Genomic DNA, 15,992 nt, shown 5'->3' on the forward strand with positions numbered 1-15,992 from the left:
GGGCAGCACCTGCTGCAGGTAATGCAGGGAGCAGTGACAGCAGGGGTGCGGGGTGCCCCTGGCAGCAGAGCCCTGGCCTCAGGCTGGGGAGAGTGGGGTGAGGCCTGTGTGCTGTGTGGAGGAGGCCTCCCCTCCCTCAGCTGCTCCCCCACCCCCACCTCACCCGCCCCCCTGACTCCCCCTCTCCGGACAGCGCCCCGGTGCATTGTGGGCGCAGTCCGTTGTTCATTTGCCATTCGACCTCGGCCGTGCTGGAGGGAGACGCGGCGGTTTGTGGGCGCCATCTATCCCGGGCGGCGGCGGCGGAGGAGACGCAGGAAGCCGGAGCATTTGAGGGGCCTGAGTGAGGTGTGCTGAGGCAGCGGTACCCAGAATCCCCCGCGGCGGCGGCACCACCTCACACAGCGGGCACGTCACGTCTTCTACCGGGGGGAGGTAGCAGGTCCCCCACCGGAGCTGCCGGGCCCCGGTCGGACTGTTTGTGAGAGACGCGGACATGGCGGAGATGAACCGCAGGACCTTGGCCTTCCGGGGGGGTGGAGGCCTCCCGGCCGTCTCGGGGGCCCCTGTGAACAATAACAACAATGGCGTCGGCTCCGGGCTGCTGTCTGCGGAGGAGGCCTCGGCCTGGTCGATAAGCCGACATCTGAATGGCGGGGGGAACGGAGCTCCTGCCAGGGACGATGAGGAAGTGGAGGTGGAACTGGAGCCCGAGGGCCTGCTGGACGACGAGGAGGAGGAGAGCGAGGCCTACCCGGGAGTCGTGCTGGGCGGCCGGGCGGAGAGCCGGCAGAACGTGGCCGGGGGCAGCGGGGTGGCCGGGGCGTCAGTCAGCGGGGAGAGCAGCGACGACGAGGAGGAAGAGGACGACGACGACGAGGAGGACGAAGAGGCGGCGGCGGCGGCTCGGGGAGAGGCTGCGGCCCCGGAGGACGAGGACTGCACCATCCAGGGCGAGGGGCCCCGGCGCTTCGGCCTCCTCCCCGCCGCCCGCAGCCAGTCCCTGCTGCCCAGCCTGCACTGCTCCTTCCAGGGCTCCTGGCTGCAGGAGTTCGCCTGGCTGCGCTTCTGCCAGGAGACCGGCCTCATGTCCTGCGCCTGGTGCCACAAGGAGGCGGGCGGCCACGACGAGCTGGCCAAGGGCACCCACACCTACAAGAGGGCGCTGCTGGTGCGGCACTGCCAGTCCGCGGAGCACCGCCTCAACGACCCCGCCGCTCAGGTAAGTGTCATGTACTGCTTTACACTGTGTGGGGGGTCACCTGTGAGAACTACAACTCCCAGCATGCCAAGGCCCGGGAGGGTCACCCCCTCCTCTTTGTCCTCGTGCCTGCCTGGGACTTGTAGTCCTGACGAATGACCCGGTAATGGCGGCTCTCCGACACCAAACATTGTGGTCACGTGTGCGCGGCACGTCCTTGGCGGTGGGAGAGCTGATCTGCACCCCACCCCGAGGGTAAGCCGATTACAGGGGGGGAGGGGGTGACCTACATTCTCCAATAGGGGGCCGGAAGTGTGCTCCCCGCCCTCTGGTCTCCCCTTCCTGCGCACCCCCCCTCCCTGACTCCCCTCAGGTGGGCGCTCCCGGGTGAGGCGGGACATGTGGCGACGTGGCTGCTCCCCAATGGGTCGGGGTTACAGCTCCCCCCCCCCTCCTGCCTGGGGATGACGTCACGTGCTCCTTACCTGACTGGTGACAGGCTGCATCCCCTGATGTGTGCTGTTTTCTGACAGGCCGTGACCTCAGTGATTGCAGTAAGTGCTGCTGGACCCCAGTTCCAGAAATGGTTTTTTACACTACAAACTCATTTCTGAAGTTATTGGGAGACTTCGGCTCATCAGAGCCCATACATTCTACCACTGTACAGAGCTCCAGTATTAGAACAAAGTTTTGTGCAAATTGACTTCGGATGTTTCATGGCTCATCCCTAGACATGACTATAGGCGTGCACAGGGAGCAGAGTTCTATAACGCTGCCCATTTTAATAGTTACTTCCATTCACTGAAAGCAATCACTCCCCAGCTTCTGACAGCATCCTGCAGGTGCAGGGCCTATGTGATGGCGTATAGCCAGGACGTGCCCTCGCTACGAACGGCAGGGGACTGACTTAGAGGAACTAAGGAGCTGCGCTGGACTGCGGAGCAGGGAGCGCTGTGGCCCCTTCGTTCTCCTGACGATTAGGGGTCGTCCTGCCGATCATAGTGTCAGTAAGTCCCAGTGATCTCTCCTCTCGTGATCGCAGGGTTGACCTCTGAGCCCCACAGGAAGATTTGGTTGCCCACAAGTCGCGGTGACCTCAGAGTTTCCCTTTAGGAGAAGAAGTTCTGTAGCCGCTGCGCAGTTTTGTTTTTATGCTTTACAGTGATCCGGGACACGTCTGCTTGCTTTAAGTGAATAGAAACAACCTTGGCCTTTATTTACATGAATGCCCTCTAATTAGCTTGCTGTGTCTTTCATATATACCCCGAGGTGTCAGGCAGGGTTTGTCAGTGCTTATTGGAGGGCGGCCGGCGACTTGTCACGTGTGGGGTCAGTGTCCTGTGTAAACCCCCCCTCCCCCCAGTCCAGACGCACACTTCGCCTTAGGCCTCATGCACACGACTATGTTCGGTCCACGTCCAGTTTTTGTGGATCGCACTTGGACCCATTTATTTCTTTGGGTCTGCCAACACTGCGGACAGCACACAGACGTCCCCCTCCGCACACCTGTATGTCCGTCTTGCCAAAGTGATAATCGTGTCCCACTCTTGTTTGTTTTGCGAGCCAGAATAGGCATTTTTCCATCGGTGCAGGACGCACACCGCGGACTACAAAACTGATACAGTCACGTGCACAAGGCCTAAAAATAATGTACGGGCAGAATGGCAAACTAACCTGATACCATCACGCTGTCCTCCTAGACCAGGGGTCGGCCACCTTCAGCAGTGCTATGAAACTACAACTCTCAGCATGCACCGTTGCGTGGCCATTCTTGTAACTTGTATAGAAGTGAATGGTGCATGCTGGGAGTTGTAGTTTGGGACCAGGTTGCTGATCCCTGTCCTAGATGAGGGTCCTGTGCAGACCCTGCTGTAGTGGGTGGCGTAAAGTTTTTTTTTTTTGTCGGCACGGTTGTCAGAGTAATGACGTGGTGTTGTCACCATAAGTGATTATTTTTTTCTCTTTGCAGGAGCTGGAGATAAAGCGGGAAGCGCCAGACACGTACAGCGACTACAGTATAAAGCCAAACGAGAACTCCTACTGCTACCAGCTTCTGCAGGAGCTGAACGACCAGAGGAAGAAGGGCATTCTCTGTGACGTCAACATCGTGGTGAACAGCAAGGTTTTCCGCGCCCACAAGAACATCCTGGTTGCAGGCAGCCGCTTTTTTAAAACCTTATACTGTTTCACAAACAAAGACAGCCGCGACCAAACCACTGTTACGCACTTGGACATTGTCGCCGTTCACGGGTTTTCGGTCATCTTGGACTTCATGTACTCCGGTAATCTTGTACTCACAAGCCAAAACGCCATAGAGGTGATGACGGTGGCCAGCTATCTCCAGATGACCGAGGTGGTCCACACGTGTCGTAATTTCATCAAAGATGCCTTGAACATAAGCATAAAGTCTGAAGCTCCGGATTCTGTCGTGGTCAACTATAACAAACGAAAGAACAGTGAGGCGAACTCCTCCCGGGAGCAGAAATCCGCCAGCTTCTGGGCAACCCGCAACCTCACCAGTTTGGCAAGCAATGTCAAGCTCGATCCGGACGGGTTCAGTGTCGAAGATACCTCGGGCGAAAATTTCCAGGCCAACGACTCGACGTGGATTCAGGATAGTTCTCCCGAGGTTACGGAAATTGAGCCCCCTGCTCAGGGAAAGGTGTTTGTATGGAACGATATGGCTTCGAATTCATTGAACATGCAAGAGGCTAATAAGCCACGGAGGAAAAACCAAACCACAAAGAGATTTGTGTATAACATCCCTCCGAACAATGAACTTCAGGTGGATGGTAACACCATGCTGCAGCAACCTGTCCCTTACCAAGAGGAGGACGTGCAGTGCTACCAGGATGGAGCAGGTAGGTCCCGGTCACCTGTATGTACAATACCACTGTCTGCATGAACTTGTATGGTAAATTGGGAGAGATTTATCAAATCGAGAAGAGTTAGTGGTTTTCCAGAACATAATTACTGATGATCTATCCTTAGGATAGGTTATCAGTATCCAATCAGTGGGGTCCAGCTCCTGGCGCCGCTGTCAATCATGTGTTTTTCCTTAGCTGCGATCCCACAGCTACATACAAGTAAATGGGGGGGGCAGTGCTGCAGTACCTAGGCACGGCCACTTGAAGGTGTGCAGAGCTGTGTAGTTCTGGTGGCGGCACAGCTCTTGAAAACGGCGAGGTCTGACATCCCGAACCCAGCAGATTTGATGTTATCTTCAAGACAGGTTGTCAGTGTCTAAATGTCATGTACACCTTTGGGGGCATTTTTTTTTTGTTATTATTGCATTGTACTCATTTTGATCTAAAAAATCATTTTTTAAATTGGTCTTTATTACAACTATGGAGCTCTTTTCTCTGTACAGGGTTGAGATGCTCTAATAGAGGGATCTGAATGTTTTCTCTTTTCCGTCGGACCAGGAGCTGACGGACTCCTTATCTCTGCTCTCTGACGTTATAAGCACTCATTATAGCTCAGTTCTTATATTACTGATAAGAAGGTGGCTTGTATAAGGGTTTATGGCCTCTTAGTAAATTAGAGATGAGGGTTATTAGATGACCGGAACAAAGTGAAAGTCAAAAGTAAGGTTCGCACAGCTAGACAAACGGTTAACCCTTTTGTGACAGAACGGCTCAGTATTTTTGATAGAGACCAATTGAAAAAATGATTTTTAGCCCAAAATGAGTAAAATGCAATTAAGGGCTTAAGCCCTGAAATAGCCATTTTGTAGGTGCTGTCCCAGCAGAAGAAATTTTCCCCTATCCACGGAGAGGTGATAGTATCCGATCAGTGGTGGTATGACCGCTGGTACCTCAACTGATCAGAAGAAGGAGGTGCTGGAGATAATCGAGCACAGTCGTGCATGCGCTGCCGGAGATTGCCGAGCAATGTACTCTGCTTCTCTATGGCAGTCCTATAGGATTGAATGAAGAGGCAGCGCATGCGCAACACTGCTCCATTATCTCTGGCACCACCTCCTTGTCATCAGTGGGGGTTCCTGCAGCTTCACCCCCCTTTGATCAGATACTCCTAATCATGTAGATAGATAATTTCTAGGATAACCACTGTGAGGACTCAGTCTCCAGCAGGATATTTGGATATTTAGTGCCTGAAGTACAGCGGCCCTCATGAACTGGTTACTGCTGTAGATTGTGCCAGAGACACAAGATGGCTCCACCATGCCAGCGTGGCTTATCTGACCAGATGTTATTTCTAGGCATGGAGATCACTAGTTCTAGAGCGATCTGCTGAGATGGCCCTGATACTGAAGAGAAGAGCAGAACTCGGCGGGATACATTGCCATAACTGTAATGGCCATGACAAGGGACCTATACATTAGGTGTATGCTTATGGCAAGTGGCCAGTGAGCGACCAGTATCCATACATAGTGACTGGGGCCCGGCTGGGAGTGCTCTGTGCTCAGGGAACATGGTGGATGGGTCGCAAACTATTGTGGACATATGCCGCCGTGTGTGACTTTTTATGCCAATATTATGGAGTAAAGTCAGTAGTAAATTTACTACTGACTTTACTCCATAATATTGGCATAAAAAGTCACCCACGGCATATGTCCACAATAGTTTGCGACTTTTGAAGATTCTCGCCACTATTGTAATGTGGATGGAAAAGGAGGCGGGGCTTAGCGCGGTCCACTGGGTTTACTAGAACACCCCAGAATGTGGAATAAGTTATAGTTGAGGTGTCCGCCAGCCCCCGTCTCTTAACAAATTAGGGACGTCTCCAGGGATAAAGAACTCCGGTCTTGATAGGTGTCCCTAATTGTGTCTGGTTTTTAATGGCGTTTTTTTTCCACGCTGGTGTGAATGTCACCTGAGACGTTATCTCTGATGCTGCTGATTGCGGCCAGGGTCGTCTCGTCACTCCCTTACTGCAGTCTTATTTTTTTTTGGGTGGCGAGAGGATGACTGAACAGGAATGGAGACAAGACCCCCAGATATGTCCTCAGCCCCCTTTTTATATGTTGGGGTTTGTCAGTATTTAAAAATGTGCGTCCCTAAATTGATTAGTATGAATATTTATTTGGGTCCATTCACACGTCCGCATCTGTTCCGCAAGATCGGGACCGGTGCGGACCCATTAATTCTCTATGGGGCCGGAAGAGATGTGGAGAGCACACTATGTGCTTTTCGCATTTCCGGAGCGCGGTCCCGAACTTCTGGGCCGCGGCTCTGCAAAGAAAAAAAACATGTCCTATTCTTGTCTGCAATTGCGGACAAGAATGGGCAGTTCTATGGGGGTGCCGGCCGGGTGTATTGCGGATCCGCAATACACTACAGACGTCTGAATGGACCCTTAAAAGGATGTTTTTAGGTGCCAGTGGGTTGTCACAACTGCCAATTTTAAAGGGGTACTCCCATCTGGGACATTGTTGGCATATGGTTAGGATATGCCATCAATGTGTGAGACCCACTCCTGTCTCCCAGACGCAGTGAAGGAGAGCGCACCGCTCATGCATGGCTATGGGACTGTCAGAAATTTTATTGAGTTACTTATCATTGGTGGCGCAATGGCCACAGCCCCTCCCCTCCTCCGCCCCTCTCTCTTCTCATTGGTGGCGCAATGGCCACAGCCCCTCCTCCGTCCCTCTCTCTTCTCATTGGTGGCACAGGGGGAGGGAGAGAGACGACTCCTCCCCTGTGCTGCTGAGGGAACATGGCGCGCACTGAGAGCAGCGCGCTCCATGTTCAATAAATGGCAAATCCCAGTATCAAATCGATACTGGAACAAAAGTATTGATTGGATATCGATAATTCGATACCCGGTGCGACCCTCTTTTTGTCTAAACCCACATATAGTAGATCCCTCATGTTATCTGTGCTTTATATGTAGTTTGAAAACATATTTGTGTACGTGGTAGGAGGCAGCGCAGCACTTCTGGACCCGCTAGAATTTCTGCTAGTTCCTTGATTGCAGAAAGAGAGCATAGCCTCTAGGTGTAACAGCAACGCCCCCATTGCTCCTAGAGGCTCATTTGCATATATAAAAAAAATATTCTCAGCAATGCGGGCACATATGACTTTTTTTTCCCTTAAATTCCAAAGTAAAAGTTATGTTTTAATGCAACTAAGAAATCACTAACCCTGTAATATATGATATTTGATAGATAGTGATCATTACCATAGGACTTAGTCCACAAACCTGTTTAACATGTGAACATGGCACCAACACAGATGCCTTCAGCTGCCAAGTGCACATGTAACAGGTCAGCCGGTGTCATAGGGACAAATCTGCTGACAGATGTCCTTTAAATTTGGCCCCCACGTAGGAGTTGAGTAGGAGTTTTACACATCAGACACCTGGAGATATTGTCTATGATTAGCAAAAACGCCGACCGCAGACATTTAACCCCTCAGATGCTATGGTCAATCTGAGAGGCTTTTCCCTGGGAGCACTGCACTCCTTGGGCCCAACGGCTCCCCCACATGGCAATCGGCGGAGCTGTTCATTCTTTGTGGTAGCCTCCGTCCCTCTGAAGGATACGCGGCACATAGCAGGTGTCCTGTGACACTCTGGCGGGCTCTCGGTGCAAACAGGAGCATGCCACAGGTGAATACATGGGACAAAGCGCGGGATGGGGGAGTAAAGTCCTGCTATCACTTGTTGAAGGAGTTCTGGGGAAAGGCTGTTGCTACCGGGGAAGTTGAGGGAGGCATGAATGTGTTCTTTCTACTAGCGTCTGACCTTCTAATCTGTATGTCCTCTCCGGCAGATGTTGTAGGAGAGAAGGATTGGGCAGTTGGCTTTCAGCATGTCTCATTCTTTGAGATAAGCCACTTCATGTGTTTTGGAGGTACAGCTGTCTAAACTATATGGCCAGCTTAAAGAAAGACCTGTCACCATGAAATGCAGCCCAGTCTGCAGGCCCCATGTTATAGAGCAGGAGGAGCTGAGCAGATTGATACATAGTTCTGAGGGGAAAAGATTCAGTAAAGCCTGTAATGTATACATTTATATCTCTGCATCCAGGGGGGCGGATTATCAGTGACCGCCATCTCTGTATACACACACCCTTTACATGGGCCAGTTTTGTAAGAGCTTGTCAGGAGGGAAGTGTTGCTTTCCGGCAATCACCTGCCTGTCGTTGGAGGAGACCATTTAAATGCAGCGATCTCCTCCACAGTATGAGGAGGAGCGACTGCTAATGCCATCGCCCTCCCCCTACAGACTCTGTTGTTTAGACAGCACAAACGCATGCGATTACCCAATGAACGCTCGTTGGCGATTATCTGTCGGATTCTTGGCCCATGTAAAGGGTCTTTTACCCAGGTAATGCTTTCAATCTCTGATAAGACGTTCCCCCACTCCACCCCCATGTACAGTTGAGCTCAGAAAGAGCAGAGATGTAAACATATAAATTACACATTTTGCTGAATCTTTAGGCCTCTTTCATAGCATCCGGACTGAATCCTAATCCATTCATTTTAATGAGTCGTTTTTCAAGCATCATTTCTCTATAGGACGAAGTGAATCCTGCAGAGCCGTCCCATAGAAGTGAAGGGGGGCGCCATTCTTGTAATGACATCTGCTCATTACTGCAATTACTGCGGCGAGTAGAGAAGGCAGCGCTCGTATGAGTGCTGCCCTCTCTTCAAACAGGGGATGTCAGACCCCCGATCTGATATAGTGGACAACCCCTCCTGTGGCCACCCTCTATGTAGGAAACGGACTCCAATGTCTGTCAGCCATGTGCATATGGGATGAAATGATTGGGACCAGAATTGTGGACCAGTATAGAGAAGAAAACCCGCTAACACTGGCAAACAGGCACCGCAGGGAGGACCCTTACATCTAGCCAATGTTTTGTGGTTTTATACCCTGATATATTGAATGCGTTTCTTTTTGATGTGGTAGTTCATTATCCTATGTATGAGGTGTTCAGATCCTTCACTTTAATTGGACTTGGAGATTGTATTGTTCGAGTCACTTTGTTTGCAGTTGGCGGTTATAATGAGGTGGGATGAAGCCGCTCGCACCTGGGGGCTCGGTGACCCCGGGGTGAGGCTTGGTCGCCCCTTGCCCTCCATTGTTTAGGATCTGTCTGGTCTACGTAAAGTGTTTGTTTTTGCCCTTGTCTAATGGCAGCCCCGCATAATGCTGCAGATACAAGGGGGTGAGAGCGGCACGGCGCCCACCATCGTATCCGAGAAATGGTAATAACTGGGCTTATTGCATCAAATTCTGTAGTAGCAAACCAGTTAGCTGGCGGCAAATCATGAGAGCAGAATATTAACATTGTACTATTTGTTTTTTAGGGACCTCAAATGAGTTTAAGTTCAGTATGTTCCCCGAGACGTGGCAAAGGGAAACGTGGGAAAATGGTAAAGTATCCGTTTTTATCTTATTTCCTTAACATTTGGTTCTTTGTTTTTTTTAAATGAGCCCCGATGGTAATTCCTTACTGAAACAGGGCTTGATGCTCAGCTGATCAGCTAGTAGTCATGTTTCATATAAGGCCTCATGCACACGACCGTTGTTTTTGTCCACATCCGAGCCGCAGTTTTTGCATCTCGGATGCGGACCCATTCACTTCAATGGGGCCGCAAAAGATGCGGACAGCACTCCGTGTGCTTTCCGCATCCGTTGCTCCGTTCCGTGGTCCGCAAAAAAATATAACTTGTCCTATTGTCCGTTTTGCGAACAAGATTATGCAGTTATATTATTGGCTGTCCGCGCCATTCCGCAAATGGCAGAACACATGCGGACGCCATCTGTGTTTTTCAGGTCCGTAACGGTCGTGTGCATGAGGCCTAAAGGCCACGTTGCGGGAGAAAAAGGTGCTGACGTTCAGTGAAGTCAGCACAGGTATCACGTTGATTAAAGGGAACCTGTCGTCATGTAAGCTCTGCGGTCCGGCCATTATCAATGAATCCACTTAAAGGGGAACTGTGACATTGAAAATGGTGTCTGAGCCGAAGTTCTCATGTTATACAGCTGAGGAGATTGGTTTATGGGAAAAGATTCAGTAAAATGTGTTATTTATTTAATCCCCCACTGGTATTGGGCTTTGAAGTCCAGGAGGCGGTCCTATAAGTGATTGACAGCTATCTCTGTATACATAGTCATAGAGGAAGGGCTGTCAATCACTGATGGCTCCGCCTCCTTCACTTTAAAGCCCAGAATGAGCAGGAATCTAAGTGGACAAAATCCAGGTTATACTGAATCTTTTTTCCCCACACAACTATCGGCTCCTCCTGATCTATAACTTGCTGCCTTCAGCTCAAATACCATGTTCAATGTCACAGGCTCCCTTTACGTGGATTCATTGATAATCGCAACGTTGCTCCATTATACCCAAGTGTGAGAGATCAGATCAGTTCCCCAAGAATAAAGAACCCCTTTAAAGTGGGTTTTCCATGGACTTGGGGTCTATGGTGACACCACAGAAGCATGTTCTACTTTGTCCATGAAAACCACAGACACAACGTGGATGCCATCTTTGCTTGGTCTGATTTTTACGGACCTTGGGTAGGAGATGCCCTGGAAGTTCATTTTCAGCCTAGCATGGTACGTGGATGACGCATGGAAAAAAAAAAAAAAAAAACACAAATCCGTCCCAGACATCTTCACAGGTGGAACGTTGACCATCTCATCACAGATGTCTTCATGGACACACAGGTGTGAATGAGGCCTAAGGCTGGGTCTTCACAAGCGTTTTTTGGAGCCACTAGAAGAACCGCATGCAGTCATTAACCACGTGCATTTTTTACTTTGGTTTTGCTGCTGATCAGTTTACAACAGATTGTGATGGTGGTTTCACTTGTGGAAAACTCATCAGAGGTGTCGGCCATGGCGAGAAAGCCTGATCTGTATCCACGCTTGTGTGTAGTTCAGAACTACATGTTTGATGCCAGTGTGTCCATTCAAGTGGGGGGACATAGAACCCCAGTTCTTGTGATTGGTGAGGGTCTCCGCAGTCAGTTTCTCCCCCCCCAGTGATCAGCCGCATATCGCCTCTCCTGTAAGTGAGTGTTTAACTACTGAAACCCCTGCAGTCCTTGTGCAGAACGACAGAAAGTTGCAAATATTTGACAATGAATATGTATTACTTAAATAAATTCTGTCCTGCTGCTCGTGTCGGGGTGAGGTACAGGCTTAGGATTTAATGCCGGTTCCACACAGAGGACCATCTCTGCAAAGTCCTAACGTATTTTTTTTTTTCCATTTTTCAGGTGATGCATCAGCTGGGCTCAACAAATTAAAATGCCCTCACTGTAACTACGTAGCCAAATACAGAAGAACACTGAAAAGACACTTACTTATTCACACAGGAGTGAGATCTTTTAGCTGTGATATCTGCGGAAAGCTGTTCACTCGAAGAGAGCACGTCAAGAGACATTCCCTGGTATGTCACTCTCTAGGTGGAGTATTCCCATCTTAGACATTTTTGCATAACCAAAGGACATCAGAACGGATAAGCTACTGATTGTGTTGTCTATGGTCAGCTTCACAGATGGTCAAAAAATGGTGTATGCAACAGTTATCAGTAAAGCTCTACAATCTAGACCAGGGATGGCCAACCTGCTGCCCTCCAGCTGCTGTAAAACTCCAACTCCCACCATGCCCTGCTGATAGCTGTAGGCTATCTGGGCATACAGGGAAATGTAGTTTTGCAACAGCTGGAGGACCGCAGGTTGGGCATCCCTGATCTAGACTGATATGGGTGAAGCTATGCCCACCCTGTATAATAATGCAGAACAAAAATTGTTAAGAATTGTCTGGGGCTCAAGTAATCGATTCGAGATCTGTGGGGGTCCAGCTCCCAGCACCCCCATCGATCAGCTGTTGGTGGTAGGGGTTGTGGCACTCTGAGTGCTGCGGCCTCTTCATTGGCCTGTGACATGGTGTAAGTGACTGAGCTGCAATACCATGCACCGCCACTATACAATGAACAGCACAGGCTGTGGTATTCGGGCCCCTACAAACAGCTTATTTGTAGGGGTGCCAGCAGTTGGACCCCCAGCAGTCCCGGAAAGCCCCTTTTAAAAAGGACCCATCACCTCTCATCTTGACTGTTTTTTAGTAAGTTTCATTCCCCTTGTAATACCCTTTCTGGAGCATCTATTGTCATCAGTAGTGTTGAGCGAATCGAGCTTTGGATCATAGATCCGATGTCTATTAGTTCTCACACTTCGTTTTAATGCTGTCCGGAGACCTGTCTCCTTACAGCATTAAAATGTATTGTGTCTGTGGAGTCAAAACTAGTTTCACCTGAAGTCATGCGAGACTTAAAGGGAACCTGTCACCTAGATTTTGGGTTCAGAGCTGAGGACATGGGTTGCTAGATGGCCGCTAGCACATCCGCAATATCCAGTCTCCATAGCTCTGTGTGCTTTTATTGTGTAAAAAAACTATTTGATACATATGCAAATTAACCTGAGATGAGTCCTGTCCCTGACTCATCTCACGTACAGGACTCATCTCAGGTTAATTTGCATATGTATCAAATTTGGTTTTTTTCACACAATAACAGCACACAGAGCTATGGGGACTGGGTATTGCGGATGTGCTAGCGGCCATCTAGCAACCCATGTCCTCCTCTCTATACACAAAATCCCGGTGACAGGTTCCCTTTAAGTGAATGAATTAAGTATTCGGTTCTCGGTACCAAACCCGACTTTGGATTGCTATTTTAAAATGGTTTGTAAAGACGCAGAATTGATTACCAAATTCATTCGCCGAAGTCTCCCGCTACTTCGGCTGAAACTAATTTTGCCCCCACAGAGGCATTAGGATACTTTCACACTATTGGCAGGACGGATCTGACAGGCTGTTCACCCTGTCGACCCGTCCTGCCGCTATTTCGCCGGACTGCTGCTCTGTCCCCATTGACAATAATGGGGGCGGAGCTCCGGCGCAGTACGCAGTGAGAGGCTGCCGGACTAAAAGTTGGACATGCAGTACTTTTAGTCTGGCGGCCATTCGCCGAGCTGCGCTGGAGTTCCGCCCCCATTATAGTCAATTGGGACGGAGCAGCAGTCCGGCGGCACGGTGAAATAGCGGCAGGGCGGATCCGACAGGGTGAACAGCCTGTCGGATCCGTCCTGCTTATAGTGTGAAAGTACCCTTTTATATATTAATGATGTACAGAAACGGGTCTCCGTACGGCATTAAAACGAACGGTTTGAACAAATTGACTTTGAATCTAAGATCCAAAGTTTGATTTTCTCAAAACTAGTTGATCAGTATAAAAATCTCAAAAAACCTCTAACATAGTTTTGTTCAAATAGAGTTTTACGTGGCTTTCTCGTGCTTTTATTTAACTGTGTCTAAAGTAGGTTTCCCTTGGTATTTTTCTAGGTGCATAAGAAGGACAAGAAGTACAAGTGCATGGTATGTAAAAAGATCTTCATGCTGGCAGCGAGCGTTGGAATTCGGCATGGCTCTAGACGCTACGGAGTGTGTGTAGACTGTGTGGATAAATCCCAGCCGGGGCTTCAAGAGGCTGGTGTAGAACAAGGGACAGACCAAGACTACGCCAGGGATGAAGAATATGACGATAATGACGCTGTGGAGGCGGTTGATGCCGATGATGACCTAGTTGATGAAGGAGAAGATCAGAATGACCATTCTCGGTGGGCAGAACATAATGACCCATCACGCTGGGGAGAACAGAACGATCCGTCACATTGGGAGCGACCGAAACCTCAGCCTCGGTGGGATGAGTCAGGAGATGTTTGTATGACGATAGATGACTGACTGCCAATTGGCATTTAAACTCAAGGGTGCTGCAGCTGGACGGGATGTTCACGTGGATTGTTGGAACATGGGCTTGAAGGCTTACAAAACATGGTACTGTGCTGGACAATAGTTGTTGCTGTGAAAACTGTAGGGTCAAAGCCTTATAGCAAAAAAAGTTTTGTGTTTTTTTTTTTTTTTTTTTTTAGTTTTATTTGCACAGGACTGTACAGAATACAACCGTTTGGTTGAAATTTACAGAGTCCTAACATCTCCAATCAGTTATGAAAGAAATGTATTTTTATTTATAGGATATAGCTATGTTGGTCCTATCAGAGCCTAAAACTACTATTGTAATGTTAATACATGTCTCATTATTTTTGGTTAATATGAGGAGAGATGTCGAGGTATGAATGTGACGTTCCTTACACTACTAGGGTGTGACTTTAACCTTGATAATTTTTGTTTTATTTTTTTGCATTGCTAACCCGTATTTCACTGTAAGGATCCAGCTGCACCGCTCTAAGCGAAGTACAGGTCCATATCTGTTGGGTCTTGGGCAATTTTTTTTACATTTTTATTTTAAATTTTTTTTGGCAAATGTGTGATAAATATATTGACTGGGAGGCCGTGCTCGTGTTCGATCACATTTCTGCCGCGTAGAAATAGGTTTTCTTTTTATAATTGACTGTAACTGTGTTCACATTTTCTTCAAGTTTAATTTATTACCTGTAAAACCCACCAGTTTTGTTAGCGCTCTCAAGTCGAGTGCTGAAGTCACACGTCTTCAGGTCATGAGTTGTGTTGGGGTGGAAGAACGGTCTACGCTTTTGACAGCGTGCATATAGAGGGACGACCGAACAGGAGTGATCAGCGAGTCACTCTGGATCGTAGGTGGTTTTCGGTGTTCGCTCCTGAATTGCTGATTTTTCTATTCTCAGTGGACACACGGCTTCTTCTAGTAAGGCAGTATCTGCTCCGGCAAAATGATGCTCCAGGTTCTTTTATTCTTCCTCTATTAAAAAAAACGTGGCAATATTTTCCCATGAGATGCCTGACTTTAGCACTTGGCCATTCTTTTTTTTTTTTTCTTCCCCTCTTTTCCAACCGTTAAAGGGGTTTCTGGTTTCCTGACATTGCTGACCTGGTGGTGGGGGGGGGGGGGGGGGTCTCGCTTCTGGCACTCTCATTGATCAGCTGTTTGAAAGGGGATGCAGTGCTCGCGCAAGTGCTGCAGTCCCTTCACACAATTGATGGACACTGGGTGCCGAGAGTCAGACCCCACCGATCTGATATTGATGACCTATCCTCGGCAATATCATGAATCCAGACAACCCCTTTAAAGAACATCTGTCAGCAGTTTTGTACCTATGACACTGTCTGACCTTTTACATGTGCACTTGGCAGCTGAAGACATCTGTGTTGGTCCCATGTTCATATGTGACCGCATTGCTGAGAAAAATATTTTAATATATGCAAATGAGACTCTAGGAGCAACAAAGGTGTTGCCGTTGCACCTAGAGGCTCTGCTTTGTCTGCACAGGGCCAGTCAGTGAAAACCTCATCACGCATGCCTGGTCCTGTCAGAGGGCAAGGCAGCAATGCGGGCACATATGAACATGGGGCCAACACAGATGACTTCAGGTCAGCCACTTTCATAGGTACAAATCTGCTGACAGATGCCCTTTACAATCTGCATTTGTGTTTTTTGGAAATTAGATTCTTTCCCGTGTCCCCAGTTCACCCATGGAGACCCTCGCTCTTTCCTGTCTGCTCTGTTTCTCCAAAAATAAATGGTTAAAACTGTATGTCCTCACAGAGTCTAGCTGCAGAAGGGGATAAGTTCAATGGGTGCATGTCGTGTCATTGACTCCCCCCCCCCCCCCCCTCCCAATCGTGTATCCTGTCCGTACGATCACCTAGTAGTTAAGTGCCGCAGACTTCGGCTACGGACCTGCCCGGAAATAATTGTATGTGGTCATAAGTTTCCTCTGTATACATTTCCTGTTTTTATAATGGGCTGACTAGTCATAGCTGTTTGGAGTTTTTATGTAGAGCGTCCGGCAGTACTTAGCTGCTCAGAGAAATT

General features: G+C 49.0%; 1 protein-coding gene across 1 annotated transcript; it reads left to right on the top strand.

Annotated features, from left to right (window-relative positions):
• Positions 1-207: 207 nt before the first annotated feature.
• Positions 208-15,295, top strand: ZBTB10 (zinc finger and BTB domain containing 10). Its single transcript, XM_040432812.1, has 5 exons — positions 208-1,222; positions 3,171-4,062; positions 9,481-9,546; positions 11,398-11,570; positions 13,526-15,295. The coding sequence occupies exons 1-5, from the start codon at positions 497-499 to the stop codon at positions 13,922-13,924; spliced, it is 2,256 nt and encodes a 751-aa protein (XP_040288746.1). The 5' UTR covers positions 208-496; the 3' UTR covers positions 13,925-15,295.
• The last annotated feature ends 697 nt before the right edge of the window (positions 15,296-15,992 follow it).

This window comes from Bufo bufo, chromosome 5 (genome assembly GCF_905171765.1).
Source record: "Bufo bufo chromosome 5, aBufBuf1.1, whole genome shotgun sequence".
Classification (NCBI taxonomy): Eukaryota; Metazoa; Chordata; class Amphibia; order Anura; family Bufonidae; genus Bufo; species Bufo bufo.

Bases quoted from the DNA above. Each gene is read 5' to 3' on its own strand.
- ZBTB10 (XM_040432812.1), top strand. From the start codon at position 497: ATGGCGGAGATGAACCGCAGGACCTTGGCCTTCCGGGGGGGTGGAGGC. The intron at 1,223-3,170 runs GTAAGTGTCATG...TTCTCTTTGCAG, and splicing joins TCAACGACCCCGCCGCTCAG to GAGCTGGAGATAAAGCGGGA. The intron at 11,571-13,525 runs GTATGTCACTCT...GTATTTTTCTAG, and splicing joins ACGTCAAGAGACATTCCCTG to GTGCATAAGAAGGACAAGAA.